Source organism: Tauraco erythrolophus, chromosome 15 (genome assembly GCF_009769465.1).
Source record: "Tauraco erythrolophus isolate bTauEry1 chromosome 15, bTauEry1.pri, whole genome shotgun sequence".
Lineage (NCBI taxonomy): Eukaryota > Metazoa > Chordata > Aves > Musophagiformes > Musophagidae > Tauraco > Tauraco erythrolophus.
In genome coordinates this window covers 21417571-21438359 of record NC_141479.1, presented here as the reverse complement: position 1 = coordinate 21438359, position 20789 = coordinate 21417571, and the positions used below count along the sequence as shown (strand labels likewise).

The 20789-nt window shown below is 45.8% G+C and overlaps 2 protein-coding genes across 2 annotated transcripts in view; one reads left to right on the top strand and one right to left on the bottom strand.

The window, feature by feature from the left end:
* Window positions 1-1439: 1439 nt before the first annotated feature.
* TRAPPC2L (trafficking protein particle complex subunit 2L) lies at window positions 1440-4703 on the bottom strand. Its single transcript, XM_086620752.1, has 5 exons — window positions 4666-4703; window positions 3976-4148; window positions 2511-2598; window positions 2313-2392; window positions 1440-1607 (listed from the first exon to the last, which is right to left on the bottom strand). The coding sequence occupies exons 1-5, from the start codon at window positions 4696-4698 to the stop codon at window positions 1562-1564; spliced, it is 420 nt and encodes a 139-aa protein (XP_086476878.1). The 5' UTR covers window positions 4699-4703; the 3' UTR covers window positions 1440-1561.
* Window positions 4704-4791: 88 nt separating this feature from the next.
* Window positions 4792-20789, top strand: part of GALNS (galactosamine (N-acetyl)-6-sulfatase) — a 50444-nt gene continuing 34446 nt past the window's right edge. The window contains exons 1-9 of the mRNA XM_086620740.1: window positions 4792-4890; window positions 8681-8804; window positions 10039-10113; window positions 11154-11256; window positions 14111-14254; window positions 14994-15060; window positions 15178-15305; window positions 16112-16251; window positions 17460-17563. Of these exons, the coding sequence (XP_086476866.1) occupies window positions 4792-4890; window positions 8681-8804; window positions 10039-10113; window positions 11154-11256; window positions 14111-14254; window positions 14994-15060; window positions 15178-15305; window positions 16112-16251; window positions 17460-17563 (984 nt within the window). The remainder of the gene's footprint in view (window positions 4891-8680; window positions 8805-10038; window positions 10114-11153; window positions 11257-14110; window positions 14255-14993; window positions 15061-15177; window positions 15306-16111; window positions 16252-17459; window positions 17564-20789) is intronic.

Sequence of the window (20789 nt, the reverse complement as noted above, 5' to 3'; positions counted from 1 at the left end):
GGCTTTCATCTCCCATTATTTGACAGGTTGTTGATTAAATGTATTTAAGTTCTGTTTGAGAAGGTATTGTAAATGTCACTTATTTTAAAAATAAATGATCCTGCTGTGTGAACCTCATCTGCAGTGAGACCATGCTGGCTGAGCTGATGCTCTACGCTGACCTGGCTTTCTCCAGACTTCTTGTATCCTTTGGAGCTGTGCAGCTGGTTTGGGTTGGGATTTTTTTTTTTGTATTTTTGGCTATGTTTTATGTGTTTTTAACTGATGAAGTGCTTGAAGTACAGGCTGCTTGCCTGTGGGACAGGAAGGACTTGGAGTAGAGGTGTGTGACAAGCAGAGTAGCTGCTCAGTGCTTACACCTGTGTTACCTCTGCTGAACTCACTGTAGCTGCACAGCCTCATGTACTGCACAAGTGATTAAGAAGCTGGGATGCTTTTCTAGTCTAGTTTGCATTTTTTTTTAACATAAATACCTGCTATTGATTTGGTAGTCCTTAATTAGAACAGCAGGGAGCTGCAGGGGGAGGAGATGCTAATAGAGATTAGTTTGGGATGAGCCAGGCAGCTGTGCAATCCTGATGTCTTAATCTCTTGGTGTGGATTTGTCCCAGCTGCACTACCTGTGCTGCCTGACCTGGGCTAGAAGTAACTCTGAAGTGTGCCTGGCCTGGCTGAACGGGGTGCAAAGTGGTAACAGCCAGTGCTGTTAAGTGTGAGTCACCCAAAGATATTCCCCAGGAAGGCCAGATCAGTGCAGGGCTTGATCAGGTTCAAGGTGATGCTTTGAGACAAGCTGTTTGCTGTCTGCTAGAGCTTTCTCAAGTACGTAGACAGTGGCTGGAGTTGTGGAGAAACCTGGAGCCTTCGGCTGACTTGCAGTCTTCTCTTTCCAAGACCTAATGGAGTAAGTACATACAGATCCAAGTGCTCCCAGTTAAGGAAAAACAGGATGAGGAGCCCAGGTATCTTTGAACTTCCCATCAGAATGAACAGCCCTGAGCAGCAGCGAAGGGGGCTGGCAAACAGCAGAAGGACTGCTGTTGAGGTGCTCCTCCAGCTTCAGAGGAACTGCTCTGAAGCACCAGTACTTCCAAGGAACAGTGTCACTACCTGTGCCTCTCAGCTGACTGAAATGGAGCTTGACCCTAATAATAATCTCTTAGCTGCCTCTTGTGCAGCTGTGCTTGCTCTAATCACAAGCACAGCAGGAACTGCTGGTTTTACACAAAGCCCAGTTTCTACAGAAACATCTGAGTTGCACAGAGGCACAGCTGCCCGCGTTTCTGTGGGGAACACACCTCCTATCTGACACAGCTGCCCTTCCCGAAGGAAGAGCTGGCTCTCACATGTTACCTGAAGGCATAAAGCTGAACAGTGACTGCTGTGCAATACTCAGCTTTGCTAGAGTAGAAATGCATGCAAACCTTGCAGGTGTCGAGTTTATTTTACACAGAATAAATTTAAACTATTACACAGAACAAAGACAATATATACATCACTTTGCAGGCACACTCTGTACACAGGGAATGTTCTCAGCACTTGGATGAGAAGGGGCAGAGCTTCAGCACACCTGCATCATCATGGAGTTCACCATATTATCAAAAGCCCTAAAGAAGGAAACAAATATAGACCGTTAAAGGAAGCAGCTAGTTCTGCACAGATGTCTTGTACAAAACCAGTGGCTAACAATGCCTCTTACTGGTTAACAAGCTGCCTTTCCCCAAGCTGAATACATGGGTTTACTCTTTAACTACAGCATGCTCTATTGAGGAAAATAATGACTTTTAATTCTGCTGAAGTCAGGACAGGTCTTATCTGCCTCAGCAAAGTGTAAAAGAAGCTGTTCTTCCCCAGGCAATAGAAACTCCCAACATTATTAACGTGCCCTGAGAGATTCCAGATGAGAAATGGGAGTGCTGGCCCTCACACATGAGGAATTGTGTGCTGAATGCCCACCTGTCCTTAGCCAAGGACAAACCCTGGACAAATGCAGTTGTTCACTCTCTAACCTGCCCTACTTACCTATGTTTATTTTCATATCTACCTATGAAACTGGCTATTTTTTCTCCCCAGGCAATTAATTTTCTCTGAGGTGGGAGTCAGAGTTCAATGTAACTTCTAATGAGACAGTCAGAGTTTTCTGTTACGCAGTACTGGCCCAGAGGCAAAGGCAGCTGTGCTCCACTGGGGCAGTGAGAGCATGCACATCTGAACTGGTCAGCCACAGGGGTTATGCTCGTGCTCCTATTGCATCACAGGTTCACTGCAAGTTCCAGAAAGATGACAAAGATCAGTGTGATCAGCTGACTTACCTGGAATGGATACGGTCCCCGGGGTTATAAAAAGGGTTACACATTATGTCTGTATATGAATTATGCAGCTTTCGGAACATCTGAAAAGGGATCGTAGTTTAATTATTATTTTTTTTTTAGCTTCTCGGCACTTTATGAATAAGTGGAAGTAGCAAAAGCACCAATGTGGCAAGTTTTGCTCTGATTTCCTGCACTTACGCTGCGGATCTCATTGTCTCGAAGTGCTGTGTTTGAAGAATCCACCACCATAACAAACTTCACCTTCGAATTGGTCACGTAGCCGTATCTGTGCAGCTGTTAAGGCATGTGCTTCTGGCACACCAGAGCCTGGCAAAGCAACTAAAACAAGGCTGGAACACACTCAAGGAAACGAGTTGAAAGGAAACATCTAATGATCTTATTGCAGCCTTCCAGTACTTAAAGGGGGCCTACAGGAAAGCTGGAGAGGGGCTTTTTACAAGGGCGTGTAGTGATAGGACACAGGGCAATGGCTTTAAACTGAAAGAGGGGAGATTTAGATTGGATCTAAGGAAGAAATTCTTCCCTCTGAGGGTGGTGAGGCACTGGCACAGGTTGCCCAGAGAAGCTGTGGCTGCCCCATCCCTGGAAGTGTTCAAGGCCAGGTTGGATGAGGCTTTGGGCAACCTGGTGTAGTGGAGGGTGTCCCTGCCCATGGCAGGGGGGTTGGAACTGGATGATCTTTGAGGTCCCTTCCAACCCAAACCGTTCCATGATTCTATGATTGTGTTCTTGCTGCCCCCAGCACATAACTAGGACTAGATGAGGTAAGCAAGACACCAGATTGCAAGAACTGTATCCCCTTTCTATCTGACTTCTTCCATCCTTAATAACTTCAGCTCAAGCTCGCTCCTATGCTGGCCAGTAAGGCATGCCTTGCAATTTCAGAAGCAGCCTCCTGCTAGCTATTTTGGTGTGGGTTTCTCTCTTCTTAACAACTGTTTCAGTGCCACAGCCACCTTATTTATTCTTGTTTGGGAGACCAGAGAGACCTGGAGATCTTCTAATATCAGCCAGTGCGATTTGGGACTTAAAAAATTAACCATCAGAAAACCCAGGAGTCAGGTCTGTTACAGCAGAAAACTTCCATCTGCGGCATTCAGAGAAAAAGAGAAAGTAAGTTCAAAAGATCAACTCTGTCACTTAAAAATGGTGGGACAGATGTTGCTGTGGAGTAGAGAATTTAGAGAAACTGGACCCCACACCTGGGATGTAGGTACTTAGAGACTTGATCCAGAGACATCTCCTGCTGCTTTCACTGGTGTTTAAATTAAAGCTTTGTTCTAGTCGTGGTCAATTGTTTTAACTAAGCAGAGAATAAAGTCCCCAATTTATGAAATATGAAGTCTGGCTGCACCAGACACTTTTTTACAAACGTTGTGCTCCCTCGTGTAGGCCACAAGACTACACAGGGTAAGGATAAATTTTTCCACCACCTGGCTGGGCAACGAAGCAGCTGCTGAACTGACCAAGGCACCAAACCTGAACCTCTATGTAACAAACTGGTCGGTGAACAAGTCTGTACATTTTCTGCTGATGTCTCTACCGTGGCACCAAGTAGGAAGAGAGGTTTCCCACGCGGAGCCCCACGCAAGAAAGACCCTATAAACACACGCTGGCATGGCAAAAGGCATTAGAAAGATACACCTTGTAGTCTTCAGTGGGGTAGAGGAGCCCTAGGTACAGTTCCCTCTGATCTACAAGAGCCTTGCCCATCGCAGAGATCTTTTCATCCACGACATCGAGGGAAGTGTGCACGGTGTAGTGGAACTTCAACTCGTTTTCGGTCGGCACGCTCCGGATGTAGAGGGGATAGTTCTGAGGAGGAGAACAAGCGACACTCACTGGGACTGGGCACCCCACTGTGTAAGTGACAGCTGATGCCGAGGCAGCGCTTCCACGCTAAGAATTCCTGCTGCCAGAAATAAGCTGGTTTAACCCTTTCGCACTCACAGCCACGACAGCACAGCCCCCTTCGCACCCCGCAGCGCTTGTGAAACACGTGTGTCCCACACCAGTGGCAGAAGAACCATTTGCACACACACCGCGCAAGGCTCAGCCTCCCGACCCGACCTGCCCCCTCCCCAGCTCGACAGAAAACCCCTCCCCTGGCAGCAGGACACCGCGGGGCACCTTCCCAGCACTCGCTCCACCAGCTCCCCCTGCCCCCGGTCCCAGCCCGCTTCAACTTCCAGCCTTTGTCCCGCTCCCCTCGCACCTGCCAGGGCTCTGCCCGCGCCCCGCAGCCCCCAGTCCCGCTCCTGCTTAGGCCTCACAGCTCCGCCTGGGCCCGCTGAGGCCCCACGACCCCCCCCGGCCCCGTTCCCCGCCCCACCTCCTTGGCGATCACGGCGATGCACACCGCCATCTTGTCTCCGCCCCGCCCCGCCCGCTCCCGCGGGTCACGTGAGGCGGGCGGCCCTCACGTGACGCGCGGCGGGCGCGCGGGGCGGCGGTTGCCATGGCGAGGGCGCTGCTGGTGCCCCTCTGCCTGTGCTGGGCCCTGCGCCCGGCCGCGGCCCCCGCGCCGCCCAACCTCCTGCTTCTCTTCATGGACGACGTGAGTGGGGCCGGGGGACCCCCGGGGGGGACCCTCGGGGGGGCGGGGCAGTGTCACTGAGGGGGGGGACAGGGGGCTGTGTCACTGGGGGGGGACAGGGGGCTGTGTCACTGGGGGGGCGGACGGGGGCAGTGTCATTGGGGGGGGACAGGGGGCTGTGTCACTGCGAGGGGGGGGACAGGGGACAGTGTAACTGGAGAGGGGGGACAGAGGGCAGTGTCACTGGGGGGGACGACAGGGGGCAGTGTCACTGGGGGGGGACAAGGAACAGTGCCACTGGGGGGAGGGACAGGGGACAGTGTCATTGGGGGGACAGGGGGCTGTGTCACTGGGGGGGGACAGGGGGCAGTGTCGCTGGGGGGGGACAGGGTCACTGGGGGGGGACAGGGGACAGTGTCACTGGGAGGGAACAGGGTCACTGGGGGGGGACAGGGGACAGTGTCACTGGGAGGGGGGATAGGGAACAGTGTTGCTGGAAGTCGCTTTGGGAGGGGGCTGGCACTGAGGTGGAGGGGGTGGACGTTGGTCCCCGGGGATGGGGCGTGTTTGTGATCAAGAAGGGGGCCGGGTACCTGTCCCCAGAGAGGAGCTTGGGGTCCTGGCAAGGGGTCAATGGGGCCTCGGCTGCACCGTGTGCCCATTACAGGGTGTGGGCTGGGGGGGTGTTGTCAGGGGCCCTCATGGTGAGAGGGGGCCCTGGGGCTCCCGTCGTGGCCCACCCTCGCCCAGGCCCTGGCGATGGGGGCACAGTTGGAGCGCCAGCGCCTCGCGGGCAGCGTTGCTGTCAGAAACGTGCTGCTGATGTTTGGTGATTTGGTTTGTGTGCGGGCATGGAGTGGCAGAGGTGCTGTGACGGCGGTCTCGGAGCTCGGGGGAGCGTCGTGGTGCGTGAGTGGGTCCAAAGCTGTACTGATGCTGAGGCAGAGAGAGGCCTTTAAACAGAAGTTTCATCAAGCTGGTTCCCCATGAGCCTTATCCTGGGAATTGCTCTTTTTCTGGACATCCTCCTAAGAGCACATCAAGGGCTGGTTTTGGGCCTGGCAAGACTTGTGTCTTGAGAGCGTGCCTTGAGCATTTATTTGCTTTTTTTTTGTGCTCCCTAGAGCTTTGTCTTGCTGACTCCTGCAGAGCCGAGCTCTCTCTGGTGTGTACGATCCCCTCTAGGTCACAGTTTCCAGGTTCCCACATCATCTGTTCCCTTTGTCAGTGGGCCAGCGCCTGTGGGATAGCTGGGGAACGGGGTCTGCACCGTGGTTCATGGTCAGAGGTCTTCAGCACAGTGATTCAGGCTCAGCTCCCAGGCTGATGTGGTGATCTGGAAAAATTTGAAAGATGCAGGAATATTTGAATACCTTTTACTCTGAAAGCCGTCATGCTCTGTTGCTTGCTTTCTCTAGTCCTTTACAGATTTTGTATAAAAAGTGGTGAAGAACCAAAAGGAAGGCCCAGGCCCTGCATATCCCTGCCCTGTCCCTCGTCCAGGGCAGAGCTGCTCTAGGTGACCTGAGCTGGAGACAATGCAGTATTAGCACAAACCTCTCGATATTCCTTGCGTGTGGATATCCTGCTGAAAACAAATGAGACTTCTCAGAGCTATAAAGCCAAGCCCGTGTGCCAGTCTTTTGGAATTGGTGCTTACACACCTACATACCTTATCTAGAAGCTTAATCACCTTACCTACTAGCCTATTCCTAATGACTGAGCAATTAACTCCACAGTCCTTGTGGAAGGAAATTTCCTTGTGGGAAATGTTGAAAAACAGGGTGTCTTGGTGATTTTCAAACCTTAGTAGACTCATTCTGAAGTTAAGGCTTGGTTTTGTAGCCTACAAAAATAGTAGTGGTGATATTTTCTAACACCAGCGATGGATTAGTTGTAGAAATGTAGGAATGTAAAACATTTCAGGAAATGTTTTAGAAACCCAAACTTGCCTTCTGAAAAACTAAGCAAGAAGACGACTAATTCTGCTAATTTTTGCTTTCTAAACTGGGGCGGGGAGAAGGGAGGCAATAAATCATTGGAGGGTGGAAGTAATCACAGGTTTGTTTCCAACTAAACGTCTTTTTGCTTTTGTACCCTGCAGTGGTCTAAGCCACATGGGTAACGAAATACTTTCATTTCCAATGGGTTCAAGTTGCTGCCACTTTCCTGTTTTGCTTCTTTTCTGATATTCTCCCGCCACCTTTTGGGTGTGCCTGCAGTGGAAATGCGTTCTGTGCCATTTTAAGCTGCTGGAAAAGCTGGTGAGGGTGGGGGGTGACTCGAGGCAAGCTCCTGTCGCCTGTTGGGCCCCGTTCTGCCCATCCAACACGACCGTCTTGCTGTTGTTTCCATAATGTTTCTGCACTCCTGTACAAGATAATTACCTCGTCAGCCTGGTTTTTCTGGCCAGTTGAGCCGCCGGCAGTCCGTCTCAATTTTCCATTCAGGAATATTTCTACCCCCAAGCTGGCATTTGTAATTTTCCAGATGAAAGCTCCTTGGGACAGTGATTATCCCGCTCTAGAAGTGTTGGTACAGCATGAGACGTGATGGGGCGCAGACCCTGGCTGGAGTTTCTGTGAACTATTTATTTGTTTAATATGCTGTTCATTAAAAATACATCTCCATGGTCTTTTTGATCCTTCAGTAACTTCTGAGACTCTGTCACTATATGAATTAGAGCAACATGATATTCTTTTTTTCTTTCTTCCTTGATGATAAAGGTACTGAAGAATCGAGGACTCGGTGGTGATCCCATCAAATCTGTTTAATTCCACAACCTGGTGTTGGGTGGTACCATTGAATTGCTTCTTGCTCAAACCTCCACAGCCGGCTCTGCAGCTCTCCAACGATTTTCTTTTCCAAACTGCACCGCTGCAGTGTAAATGTTAGACTCTCAAATGGGACCAGGCAGATGGTTTTCTAAAGATCTCGATACATTACGCCCTCCGTATCAGTTGCTCACCTGATACGCATCTGTATTAAAGATATTGCCTTTTTTAAAGCATAATATAATCCCTAGCAGCCACGGTGCCTAATTGCTCATTAAGTCATTCCCTTCTAGAACCTTCTGTTTCAAGTCACTTACTTTTATTTGTATTATTACCCGTAATAGTGTTCAGCAATGAACCAAGACAACGCGATGGTAATTTTACTGTTCTCCTGGTGTGTGACCTCTCTGAATCGGGAGGAAGACGCGGGGTGAAACCACTGCCTTGCAAATAAGCAGAGTGACACACGCTGCCTCTGGCAGGTTTCTCTCCAGAGCTTGCTTTTAAAATAAACACTTTCTTTTCCAGCAGCACTGCTTGTGAGTTTAGACCTTTTCCTCGCGTTTCTAGTTACGTACACGCAGATGGATGGATAGATGGATGCAGCAGGCTGAGGTGGAGCCCTGGGGTCAATGGTCCAACACAAAGACACGTAGCCAGGGACTGAAGGGGCAGACTTTGCAGCTGTACGACACTGAGCGTGTCATGTGTAACTTCCTTTTCCTCCCTGGTGCAGGCACTTGAGTAAGAGTGAAGGCATCAGAGTTCTTAACCCAGTTCTGCTACACTTTAATGCCTGTTAGCAAGTCATTTAATCCCACTTGTGCCTCTGTTTCCCATTTGCCAGTGAAAACTGTAATAGTTTCCTGCTTCACAGAGTTGGGGAAGATGATTTTTATCACGTTTGTGAAGTACTCCCTAAATAAGGAGCTGAGCACTAGAAAGGGTTACAATAAAAGTGTTATGTGGGCCCAGAAGCATTGTCGTTGTGGAAGAGTGAAAGTACTTTTACGTCCTTTGGTGTGTTCCTTTTGCAGATGGGTTGGGGCGATTTGGGAGCTTTCGGAGAGCCTTCTAAAGAAACTCCTAACTTAGACCAGATGGCTTCAGAAGGGATGCTTTTCCTGGATTTTTACACTGCCAGCCCCCTCTGTTCTCCGTGTAAGTAAACTTGAGTTTTAAGCTAGCAAATAAACATGCCGCCTCCTGAGAAGATTAGGACGTTTGCCAGCATCTGACATGAACTAGCAACCAAACCAGCGATTACCCTCAGGGCAGAATTTGGATTTGGTGCTTTGATCTTGCATTTCGCTCCCTTTTTATTTACGTTTTGATTGGAAAACCTACAATCTTCGGTTCATACAAAGCAGTGTTTTAGTGATCAAATCAGTCCAGCTAAAGGATTTTTAAAAAACGCTCTGTTTTAGTATTCCAGCCTCAGTCATTGCGTTTTTTTCATCTTTCTTATCTTGACATAAACAGACAGAGCAGTATCTAAATTGTTGCTGGACATGGTTTGTATGTAGTTTGTCTGATTCCATTGGCTTTGGTGAGACTTTCCTGCGAGGAACGGCAGCAGGTTGTGTCCTGCTTTTGACCCCGGTGGCTTGCAAGATTCTTGGGGAAGGGACAAGAGATAAAAGAAATGTTTGGATGTGGCAGACACAGATATTTTTATCCTTATTGTTTTTTCTGTGAGGTGTTTGGGTTTTTTTATTCGTTCTTTTTCCTCAAACCTGATTGGCAGCTGAGAACGGAAACAAAAATGAGCAAGAGGGGCTTTTTATTTGTGCTTTCATTTCGGATAACATTTGTCAGTATGCTGGTGACGTCCTTGCTCAGAAAAGGCATTTAAAATATGCCAAAGTCCCGCTAAGTCCAGTGGTGGCACTGCATATGCTTGAAGTTAAACATCTGTTTAAAAGTTTCCTGCAGTCAGGACCTGACTTTTATCGTCCAAGCGGGACAGCTCTTTCTTTGCTGTTACATGACTTTTTTTTTTGAGCTTGAAAACTTACCCTTAAGCATGTGATCAGTTTGTGTTACAATTTCCTCTTACATATAGATGTCAGATATTCCTTTTGTAATTATTGAGATAGAAGGGCTGCTACATTGGCTGTTGAAAGTAATTATTCTTCAGCAGTGGGTAACTTAATAGAGGGGCCAAACTTCAGTCGGGTTTGTCCTGGAATAACTCAGATGGTGTCACATCAGTACCTGACTATCTCCATGGCACTGGAGGGAGGAGTTGCTGCCTGTCCTGGTGTGGGCGATCTTAGTAGCTGGCTGTGGCAAAAGGGCACAGTCAATGCACTGTCCTCAGCCTTGATGTGATAATATTAACATTAAGCAGAGAATGCATGTAAAATAAAACGGTTTTTGTTGTTATTTGCAGCAAGGGCAGCACTGTTGACGGGCCGTCTCCCAGTCAGGAATGGTTTTTACACCACGAACGCACACGCCAGAAACGGTATGGGCTTCATTCCTGATTTGCCTTCCTCTCTTGATTTCCCTCTGTGCTCTGTAGGAAGCTTTGCTCTGAACACAGGCTTGGCTCGGTGATCTTCCCCTATGGATCTTCCAGAGTGGCACAAAAAGATTACCATGTTAACTGCTGGTAATAAGCGTGAAATTTATTGCTTCCTCCTCATCAAGCAGAAAACCTCCTCAAATTAAGAGACATAAACAAGGCTGGTTGATCCATTTGCTTCTGCTGGCTGCGAAGTGTTTCCTCTGGGCGGTCTAATTGGTGTCTGGTGAAAGAAAGTCACGTGGGGTGTATGTTAACACCCGGAGTAAAGAGCGAGCTGCGTACAGTTTCGTTCAGCAGCCAGTTTTCTAACTGTTTCAGCCTTGGCAGTTTTATAGCACTGTCGTGCCCATGGTGCTTCCAGGGAAGGTGACCAGTTTGTAACGTTTCTGGGTTGATTTGGGTTCCAGCGTGACAGACAGCAGTGAGCCCGTGCGTGCTCGGGCAAGAATCAGCAGCTACGTCCCACTGCATGTCAGTGCTGGCTGTCTCCATCCTAGCAAAAGTCACACCTTAGACTCTCAAGGGCTAGAGAACTGTGGACTGTGAGAGACATATAATTTCTTCCAGCTCTTGCAGTCTGAGCAAGTTTGTCAATCATTTCATTTACAAAAAAAATGCCTTCATTTTAGAAAATATGAAGCAAATTTGCAAGAGTAAAGGCATCTCCAGTGCACACCTTGCTTTTTTAATGACTGCCCCCTCCCGCCCCTTCAAGGGTCTCACCTTCATTCTGCCGTGGCAGCCCCCTTTGGATTTTGGCTGGGGTGTCCGAGCGGGTGGAGATCTCCCTTTCATCTCCCTGAATCAACTTGTTATCTTCATCTTGTGGCCTGGGAGGGCTTCCAAAGAGTCATATTGCTGAGACTGCAAACTAATTGCTCTTTCTGATCCAGTAATAATGCTCCTAATGATGGGTAGCCATGAGCTGTTTGCTCTAATATTTGTAAGACTCAGAAAAAATTGTTTGTTTTCCGCAGCGTACACGCCACAGGATATAGTAGGAGGAATCCCAGATTCTGAATTACTGCTTCCAGAATTGCTGAAGAAAGCTGGCTACATCAATAAGATCATTGGCAAATGGTAAACTTATTTTAAGATCTTTTGCTTTGAGATTTCAGCATGTGTGTTTACGGATTGTGAAGGAGCAGCAGAACAACCAGAACTGCAGGAGGGGAAAAAAAAACTGTTTTGAAGCTCAGATGTCTGACTTTTGAAATCTGTGATGGATCTTCCCCACCCTGCTGTGATCAATTTCTGAATTGAGTGTTATCATTACGAGTACATACATGTATCTTCATACCAAGAGCTGAAGTGGTTTATGTGTGTGTATATATATATATTTATAAACCCTTCACTCTTTGTGCTTTCATCCATGTATCACACTACTTAATCAAAAAACACCAGGATGTTCTGTTGAAACTTTCCTTCAGCACATACATGTTTCTTATCTTTGGCCTCTGCTATACATTGTGGTTTTTTGTTAACAGAGTAGAATAAGTTGTGAAAGCTGCTTTTTGAGGAGTAAAGTGTGTGGTGTAGAAATAGAGATGCAGACATCTACAGGGCTACATTGAAAATTGTTCATTGAAGGTCAGGGTGGAGAGGGGTAGACTTGATCACGATAGTTGATACCAGGTGTGTTAAAAGACCTAAAGAGCTGATCCAGTACTCTGCAAATATTGTCCTTTGACTTGATGGACTTTCACGGAAGTACAGCGTAATCTTTGTAGAAGAACAGAAGAACTTTTGAAAAAAAAAAAACAGTGTTTTGCGATGTCTGCAGAGAATTGGAAGGGAAAAGCCTGAGAGGTGTGTGGATCAAAGAAGCACGGTGGAATTACCAGTGTAACAGTTGAAACTGGTGCATTTGTAACATTTGAATTTCAGACGCGCTTGTGGGCTGTAATGGAATCCCATGGGGCCTGGAGATCTCTGAAGAGTTGATTCACAGTTTGGAACAGTGCAGAAATAAATAAATGCATAAATAGCAGCTTCAAAACTGCAGAGACACCAGAGGAGTACTGCTTGGTTGACAGAGTAATTGTTAATGAAGAGACTTCGGACAGGAGTGGTATCGGGGGCACGCTGTTCAGGAAAGCAATGGGATAGAATTTATTTAACACTTTTGTTAACAAGTTAGAGAAGAGTGAGTTTGAATTGTGGTTGCATTCACCGGTGCTGCTGAAATTGGAAAGAAAACAAACTAACCTAAGACAGTGAATTATTTATTACTGCAAATCCAGACAGCAGAGTAGCCACGAAGAATCGGATCAGTGAACTGAATGCAATAAGATGCAGTTCAGTGCTAATAAATGTAAATTCATACACCCAGGGAAAAGAAATAAACAACGCAAATACAGATTGGTTCCAGGCAGTTATTTGGGAAACAGCACATCTGGAAGGACCTGCAGCTGTTAGCAAGAAGCACACTGAGTCTGAATGTGCAGTGTGTGATCGTTGTGCACTCAGGAGCTGTTATCCTGGACAGGACCAGGGAATGACACTGTGCAGTGGCAGTTTCTATCATTTGTGCACATCACCTGCTCCCTAGAAAGGTGTAAAGAAATGCAAAGTACAGTAGTTAAACTGCAGTCTCATCCTAGCCATGTGTAGAATTTTAGGGCTTTTACAGATTATTTTTTTTTTAAAGTTTGCCAGCAGATGATTTTTATATCCTTTCAAGATCCCTTTCAAAAACTTTTCAGGGTGTTGTGAGTTCCACAGTTTAATTATATGTTTGCAAGTCAAGTGTTTTCCTTGACCGGTTTAGAATTTGTTGCATTTCATTAAATATCTCTCTATTTTTTGTGTGCTAGAGGGAGAGAATAATCAGCGTCTCAGTAATTATTTGATATCTTTTTCAAGTCTCTTCCTCTGCAAGTTCTCTTAGGGCTTTCTTAGAATAAAATATTTTTTCATGACCCCTGTGGTAGAAACAGCCCGGAATAGCCTTGTATTATCGTGTTTATAAATGAGGAAGAGGTAGAATCCAGCAGGTCAGACTTGCAGTTTTAGTTACGTCACCACGATATGATCACAGCTGGAATGATGATTATTTTCTGTTATAACTCGTTTTGGAGTAGCTCAGAATGACACCGTGGATCATTTTACTTCAGGTAATACATTTTATGCCCCTTGTGTTCAGAAAGTGTGCAGAGGGTGATGGCACAAAACGGACAAGTTGCAGATGCAGGCTTGTGAGTGGAAGCTGGAATGGTTACAGAACCATTAAGCTACAAAGATCTCCTTTAGAAGCTGGGAGAGGATGGGAATTCTGTATATTCAAGATAGCATAAATGAAGGAAGTGGAGAATTTGCGGTATAGAAGATGGAGATTAGAGAGGAGCTTCATCTTGAAGTTAAGGATGGATAATTTTCAAGCTGCATGGTAGAATGGAGCTGTCATCAGTAGCAGCTAAACGTGTTTTATGTTCACATGTGAACATAAAGAACTCATTCCCATCTCCATTCAGGTCTCTCTCTACCCTTTTGGCAGTATGACTACTCCATAAAGGGAATGCAGATATAACAGTACATTTCATGAGCTTTACCTTGGTTTTTTTACAGCTTGTGACTTACCATAGATCAGAATCCGTAAGTAAAACGTCACGTGCATCTTTGCAATGGCTTTGGGCAGCGTAGTCTATCAGTACAGATCATGGAGGCAGCATGAGAGAAGTCACCAAAAGAAGGAAATAATGGAAAACAAAGATTTGACAGGAGACTAAAATGGGATATATGCAAGCACTGGAGTGGGTGCACTTGCAACAAGTGTGAGAAAGATCAGGACAACGCTCTGCAGTCATTTATTTGATTAAAATGCTTGAAGTTTTTCTTCTTAGGGGGAGATTGTTTTCTTGCATGCCATTCTGATGAGAATATTATTTGCTTCTTTGCAGTAGAATTTTAACTCATCTGTTTCTTTTGTTCCTAGGCATCTGGGTCACAGGCCCCAGTTCCATCCCCTGAAGCATGGGTTTGATGAATGGTTTGGATCCCCGAACTGCCATTTCGGACCTTTTGATAACAGAGAGCTCCCCAATATCCCTGTGTATAGGGACTGGGAAATGATTGGCAGGTAATTCAGTCACTTGCCTGGTAACCTTATTTTCTTTGCTTTCCGTGCTGACATTACAGTGCTGGAAGATAAGTGCTAGCCTAGCAAACCCACTTTGGTGAAAAGGGGTTGGCAAAACCAGCAGCTGCTTCAGAATCAGAATTACAGGATCAGCTGGATGTGCAGAGATCTAGAGGTGCTTCACCTTGTGCAGAGGACTTTCATAGCCTGTCAAGCATTGGGAATATCCTGCCTCGTGTATGACCTGAGATGCTTCCTACGGATTGCCCTGACTGTCCTGCAGTTCAGCAGTAAGCCAGTGCAGGAAAAATGTTTGTAAAAGTTAACGAAGCACATGAACAGCCCTCCTGGGTCAGGCCCAAGACCCGTTTAATCCGTTATTCTCTGTGATGACCACTAATAGTGAATGCTTATAGAAGGGGTATAAGAAAACAGATGCGTGGAATGATCCTTCTGTTGGATCTTCTGAACTAGTCTTGTCTCTTCTCTAAACCCATTCATATTTCTGGACTCTACAACGTCCTGTGCCGGGATCTCCTCTCTTGCTTTGCCCTCATACTTTGGAACAGGACTATCCCTCTAGTCTGGGGATGGCCAATATCCAGGCTTACGAGGCCCGGGTGGTGGCTTGCATTGGAGCTAAGACAGAGTTAAAAGAAAAAAAGAGAAAAAAGCTTTTTATATTGTATATTCCTTAGGATTGATTTTTTTTTAAATCTCTGATTCATTTTATCTTAAGATATTACGAGGATTTCAAAATTGATCGGAAGACAGGTGAAGCCAACTTGACTCAGATCTACCTGCAGGTACTGTCTATTTTAGTACTGGTTTCTAAGCCACAGTGACTTCACACTTCCTTTTTTTTGAGAGATTTAGATGGCAGAAGATGATTCTGTTAAATTCATTTTTATTGTTATTTACAGGAAGCTCTCGATTTTATTAGCAAGCAGCAGGCCAGCCAGCAGCCATTCTTTCTATACTGGGCAATTGATGCTACCCACGCTCCTGTTTATGCCTCCAAACATTTCCTGGGCACTAGTCAGAGAGGACTGTAAGTCTTGGTTTTGTGGGTGTTGTTTTTTTGTAATGAATACCTCATGCTGCAGAAACACAAAACCTAAGCAGTGTTTATTAGATCCAAGTATATAGATCATTTCTCAAAAGCCTGTGTGTGTGCTTAAATACATGAGTTAGCGAGGCCTTTGCTTGGATTGTTCTTTAATAATTTTGCTATAATCTGAAATAAAGAGCATGTGGCTAAAATGGAGGAGAAGGGGGAGTCTAAGCTTTGCCAGCTGGGTGAGTAATGAAGAGTTGTATGTGACACAGACTATTTTTTGGAAGGCTTTTGTATGATGAATGCCTGTTTTACAAGCCTACAAATCAGACCAGCAAGTAGAGAAGCATGCATGCAAAACACAATTTCCAGGAGGCAAAGAGCTCTGTAGATACTGTGAGCTTTGCTTCCGAGAGCGCAGTTTGGAACCAGCATCCGTAAGCAAACGGATGTTTTTAAAAAGTAGCTTCAAGTCTATGGCAAAGTGACTTTGCCTGTATTTGAGAACTTTCTGGCTAAATTTATGCCAGTTGCTGGTCTCTGTCCAAGAGTGGCTCACATCTGAAAGAATTCTGACTCTTAATACCCAAGAGAGGTTGCCCTTTGCAGGCAGGAGACACGGGCTTTGCAGTGACAGTGGAAGGCTTTATTACAGTACCTGATGCATAAGAGAAGTATTTCTGCTGCACAGGTGTAAATTGCATCCACTGAAAGCGTTGGGGCTGATTGCAACGCGTTATGCTGTGTGACACTTTTCCTCTTTTGCTGCCTTTAATATTTTGCGTCTACTCTTGCCTCAGGTACGGGGATGCTGTGCGAGAAATCGATGATAGTATTGGAAAAATCCTAAAACATCTTCAGAAGCTGGGCATCAGTGAGAACACTTTTGTGTTTTTCACCTCTGATAATGGGGCTGCTCTCATTTCAGCTCCTCAGCAAGGTGAGTCTCAGATGAATAAACCTGAGCTGGGATTGTGAAATCAAGACTTAAATCTCCATGTCCGGGGTGTAGAGAGACCTGTACCTGGGGTTTTCCCTTATGCAATTAGGAGAAGCCTCAAAATTCAGAGCATTTACGTTTCGAGTTAGCTTATGTTCGTTACTTCTGGTCGCTGTTGGAGGTGTCCTTGGCTAAAGGGACTTTTGGCCTAACCCAGAGTGGCTGTTCACCTGTGTGCAATTCCACTTTGTGCTCCACTGTCAGGGGGTGAATATTTTTTAATTTATATAGGACCAGGCACAATAACTTAGCAGGGTGTTTACTCTCCATCTCCCAAATGCATATTCAAGCTTTCTGAGTAATTACAGAGCGTTCAAGAGGCCCTCCTTCTTTAGCTTTCATGAAAAATAGCAACAAGAAGAAGTATTTTTGTTACTTCAAGTTTTCTTTTGTTTAAACGATTGTTTCTCTCGAACAGAGACGTTGCAAATTGATTTTCTAACCCACTCTCTTCTATTTGGAGGCAGGCTGTCTCGTGGTTATTGGACCACAGAGCAGGGAGTATCCTGAGTTCTGATTTCTGCTGAACCACTGTGTTTGACTTTGTGTGACCTGGCATCAGGCGTGAGACCTCTCTGTTCCTCAGCAAGCCGGGTTAAAAACCCAGGCGTTCCTGCAACGCACTTGCTATCTCTGAGAGTGAACGTTCAGGGAATGCATGATTATTTTTCTCATTCTTGTCTCTGCAGCTAATACTGCTCTGGTACTTCAAAAGGATTATGAAAAAAAATATTATTTCTGCCTGAAAGCATCAGGTTTTCCTTAAGTTACAAACAGCAGTTAACGTCCTTAAAGGGAAGGAAAATGCCAGCAAAGTATTTTCTGTTTGTTTGGGGTGTTTTGTTTGTTTTTTTTTTTTTGTTTGGTTGACAGCAAGTTGTGTTTAAGTGTCACTTTCTCCCTGACCTGAAAAGACACTCCTAAAGTTTCATCATAAAGAGATATTTAAAGAAATAACCAATACAACAACAAAAAAAGCCAAAACAACAACAAAAAATCCCCAAACAATTCTGGACATGTTATTTGAAGAAGTATTCCTGCAGAAATGAAAATTCATTTAAAACTAGCGTAAAACTTTCCTAGCTGACAATGTCCCTTTGAAATGTGATATTGGCATATTGTAATTTTTATGACCTCTCTCTCTCTAGGAGGAAGCAACGGTCGTTTTCTGTGTGGCAAACAAACCACCTTTGAAGGTGGCATGAGAGAGCCAGCTATTGCTTGGTGGCCCGGACATATACCTGCAGGAGGGGTGAGTATCTGCTTTGAACAATTCTGATCGGTCTTAAGTGGACTGAAGTGAATGGAGTGGTTCTTGCTGGTTTCAGTGGGCTTCAGATCAGACACATGCCCAACGTGTCAGTCCAAACACTTGTCTAAATAAGGAGCTGCATGCTGCCCCTAGAGAAGGATGCCATTCCTGTTCGTTATTGCAAATTTGCATCTGGAGTGTCTATGGTCAACACTTCTGTGAGCACCAAGCGGTCTGGTCTTCTTGTCTTCCTGCTTTATTTAGACCCTTTACTCTTTTAGACCACAGTATTTTTAGTGGGTTACATATTTGAACAAATTGGAGAATAAAGACACATTGCTAATGCGTGCCCCAGTGTAGAGCAGGAGCGTGTTGCCCCTGCACACTCTCCGTGCCCTGAAGTATCAAGTGGTTTGACCCTCACAGCTCTCGCTTTGGTGTCTGATAAAAGTTCCTCTCGGGGAGGTCTAGATACCAGACTATTGCTCTTTCCTGCCTGTACACAAATTCAGATATGATCACTTCAAAATAATCCTCCAGTGGCACTACCAGCCTCTCTTGTCCCAGTTCTCATTAAAGAAAGATGCAATCAATTCTTCTGCAGGCAGGGTTCACAGTAAATAATACAGATTCCCTCCCCTTGGTGAATGTCTCTCATCCCTCAAGAAAGTGATACTTCATTAACTGGGCACTGTGCTTAAGACTGCACACTATTCATAAATAAAACATTTTTCGAAGTTGCATTCCTTTTCAGTGGTTTAATTGAGTCAGGATAACGATAATTTATCGTTTACATTTAGGAGGAAGCCATCAGATAGCTTAGATCTGCCGCGGAGGGCAGAAGGGTAGTTTGGCTTCATCGTTTTTAAAGAGTTCACAAAACCTACTGGGGATGTTTTATTATTTTTTTAATTTGAAATGAAAACAGTCTTTTTGTTTAAATTTAAACGTTTCCATAAAGCCTTTGCAAGCCAAGTACAACAGCCCTGGGCTAGCATACGAGGACGTGGAACTGAAGCTGACTGTTTTGTTTTCTGTGCCCAAACTGAATAATGTGCTAAAAGTAAACATGCATTATAAACGGGGACAAGTAAATACCATATTTAAAAATTCTTTCCATTGTAGTAACTCTGAGGATGATTAGGAACACGAGTAGAGAAATCATTGTGCCCGTTTGTTTTCTAACTGCAACTGGCTGGTACCCCTCTCACAGGTAGTCTTTTGCATGTAGTGCAGCAGCGAAGCTTTCCGTGGTAGCGCGGTGTGACGCATGGCTTCCTGCTCGAGGCCACAACTGAAGCTGCTGTTTGAATTCCTGGGTCACTTCTGTGCAGAGTTCACCTCTTTGCATAGGTGGGTGGACTGACCCAGGCCGTATATCGTGAGCCCACGCATGCTCAGGGTGCTTAAGGCTTATTGGGGCAGGCATGCGCCTGAAAATCCCCTCCTCCATCACTGCTCACATCATCCTTGGCACTTAAGCACGTGCTTAACCTTAAATCCTTCCTGTCCTGGGCTCCAGTTGACACCACTGCCTGCCAAGTGTCTGCACGTGCAGGGGTTACGCTCCCAGATGTCCTCTTGGACTCCACTCAGGTACCTGGAGAAGCTTGTTCTGAACTCCAGCCCCAGGATGTGCTGCTTCGCTCTGAGTTAGACCCCCGTGTGATGCTACTGATAAGTAAATATGTGATAGCTACTTATGTGTCTTTTTTTGCTTGTATTCTTGCCATCGAGGCTCCAGCACTGGTACCCACAGCAGCACTGACCGCAGGTGAGAGGTTTGGCGTTGCTTCTGTGTAATATGGCTCACGCTACGTTGGTCTGTGGGGCACCCGTAGTTACTGCTTCGTAATCGCCTCTTCCTCTGACATAGTGAGTGGAGACAGGTTTGCTAGCACATTTTTGGCTTCTTTTCTGTATCTTACAGAGTTTGTAGCTTCAACGTCATCTTGACTGCGAGTTTAAACTAGTCAGCCTAAGTCCTCTGTAGTCCAAATAGCTGCAAAATGTGGGAAAACTGCTTCAAAGCTTCTCATTGCTCACTCTTTTGAAAAAAGACTTGAAGGAAACAAAGGCTTGGGAGCCCTGAACCAGGGTGGAAGCAAAATGCTTCTCAGGAGTGCCAAGCACTGAGCTGAAGGGTCAGCTCCTTCCTGCACTGGGGTTGCTCCCAGTGCAATGGTTGTTCCTTTCCAGCTGTGGACATTTCAAGGAGCAGGCAGAGGGCCAGGGACCATTTCAGGTGGCATTTCAGCCAGAAAAAGAGGACTTGTGTCTCTGGCCTGTGAAATCCAGTTACTGGGTGTAAGGCTCATCCTGCTGATGGGATCTGGCAGTTTATTAATATCTTGTTGATATATAGGATTGGGTTTGCTTGTTTCTATTAAAAGATATGTTTGTTTGCTTAAATAAAGGAATACCTTTTTGTTTAAAGACAAGAAGTTAGGTGACAGGATTGTGAACACTTGACATAGATAGAGGGTAGGATAATCGGTGCGGTTGGCTGACTTGCAGCTTTTTGGGGGAGAAGGATGCCTTGGGAGTGCGTGTTGCTCTTGGCATCAACATTCAGTTAATTCTGGCCACCACCAGGAATATTTATTCACACACAAGCAGCCTTTCTGCAGTTTCCTCCTCAGCTACGTTTTCCAGGTGAATTCACAACAAATCAGCATTTCAACATTCCCCACATCACATCTGCCTTCTGGAAGGATCCAGCTGGAAAAAAAAAAAAACCCACAACCCAACAGAATCATATTCTGTTGGTATTTGAATCCTCCTCCTCTCTTCCCTCACCCTCCTCCCCTTCCTCTCTCGTGCCTGCTTCCTGAAGGAGAAAAGAACATATCAACCCAAAGACAGCGTTGCAACCTTTTCTTCGCTATCTCCCATGGGGCGCAAATTGAAATTGAATTAGACAGGGATATCAGGTCTGCTCGCTGTGATAACTGTAAAAGGATTTTATTTAAAAACACCCTGACATTTGTTCACCCAGTTTCAAATATTTAGCTTTCCTCCTTTCCATTCCTGGCGGGGGCGACTTTATTAATTGTCGCCTTTGATTCAGAGTTAAAGCTTGAAAGCACTGATAACAGCAGTGGTGACTATTTCTTCTAGCGACGTGGCCCACAGCAAAAGGATTTCATTTTCTTAAAGACGTTATGTGTACACTGAGAGTTTATTAAAAAGAAGGGGGGGAAGGAGGGGGGAAAAATCCGTTCTT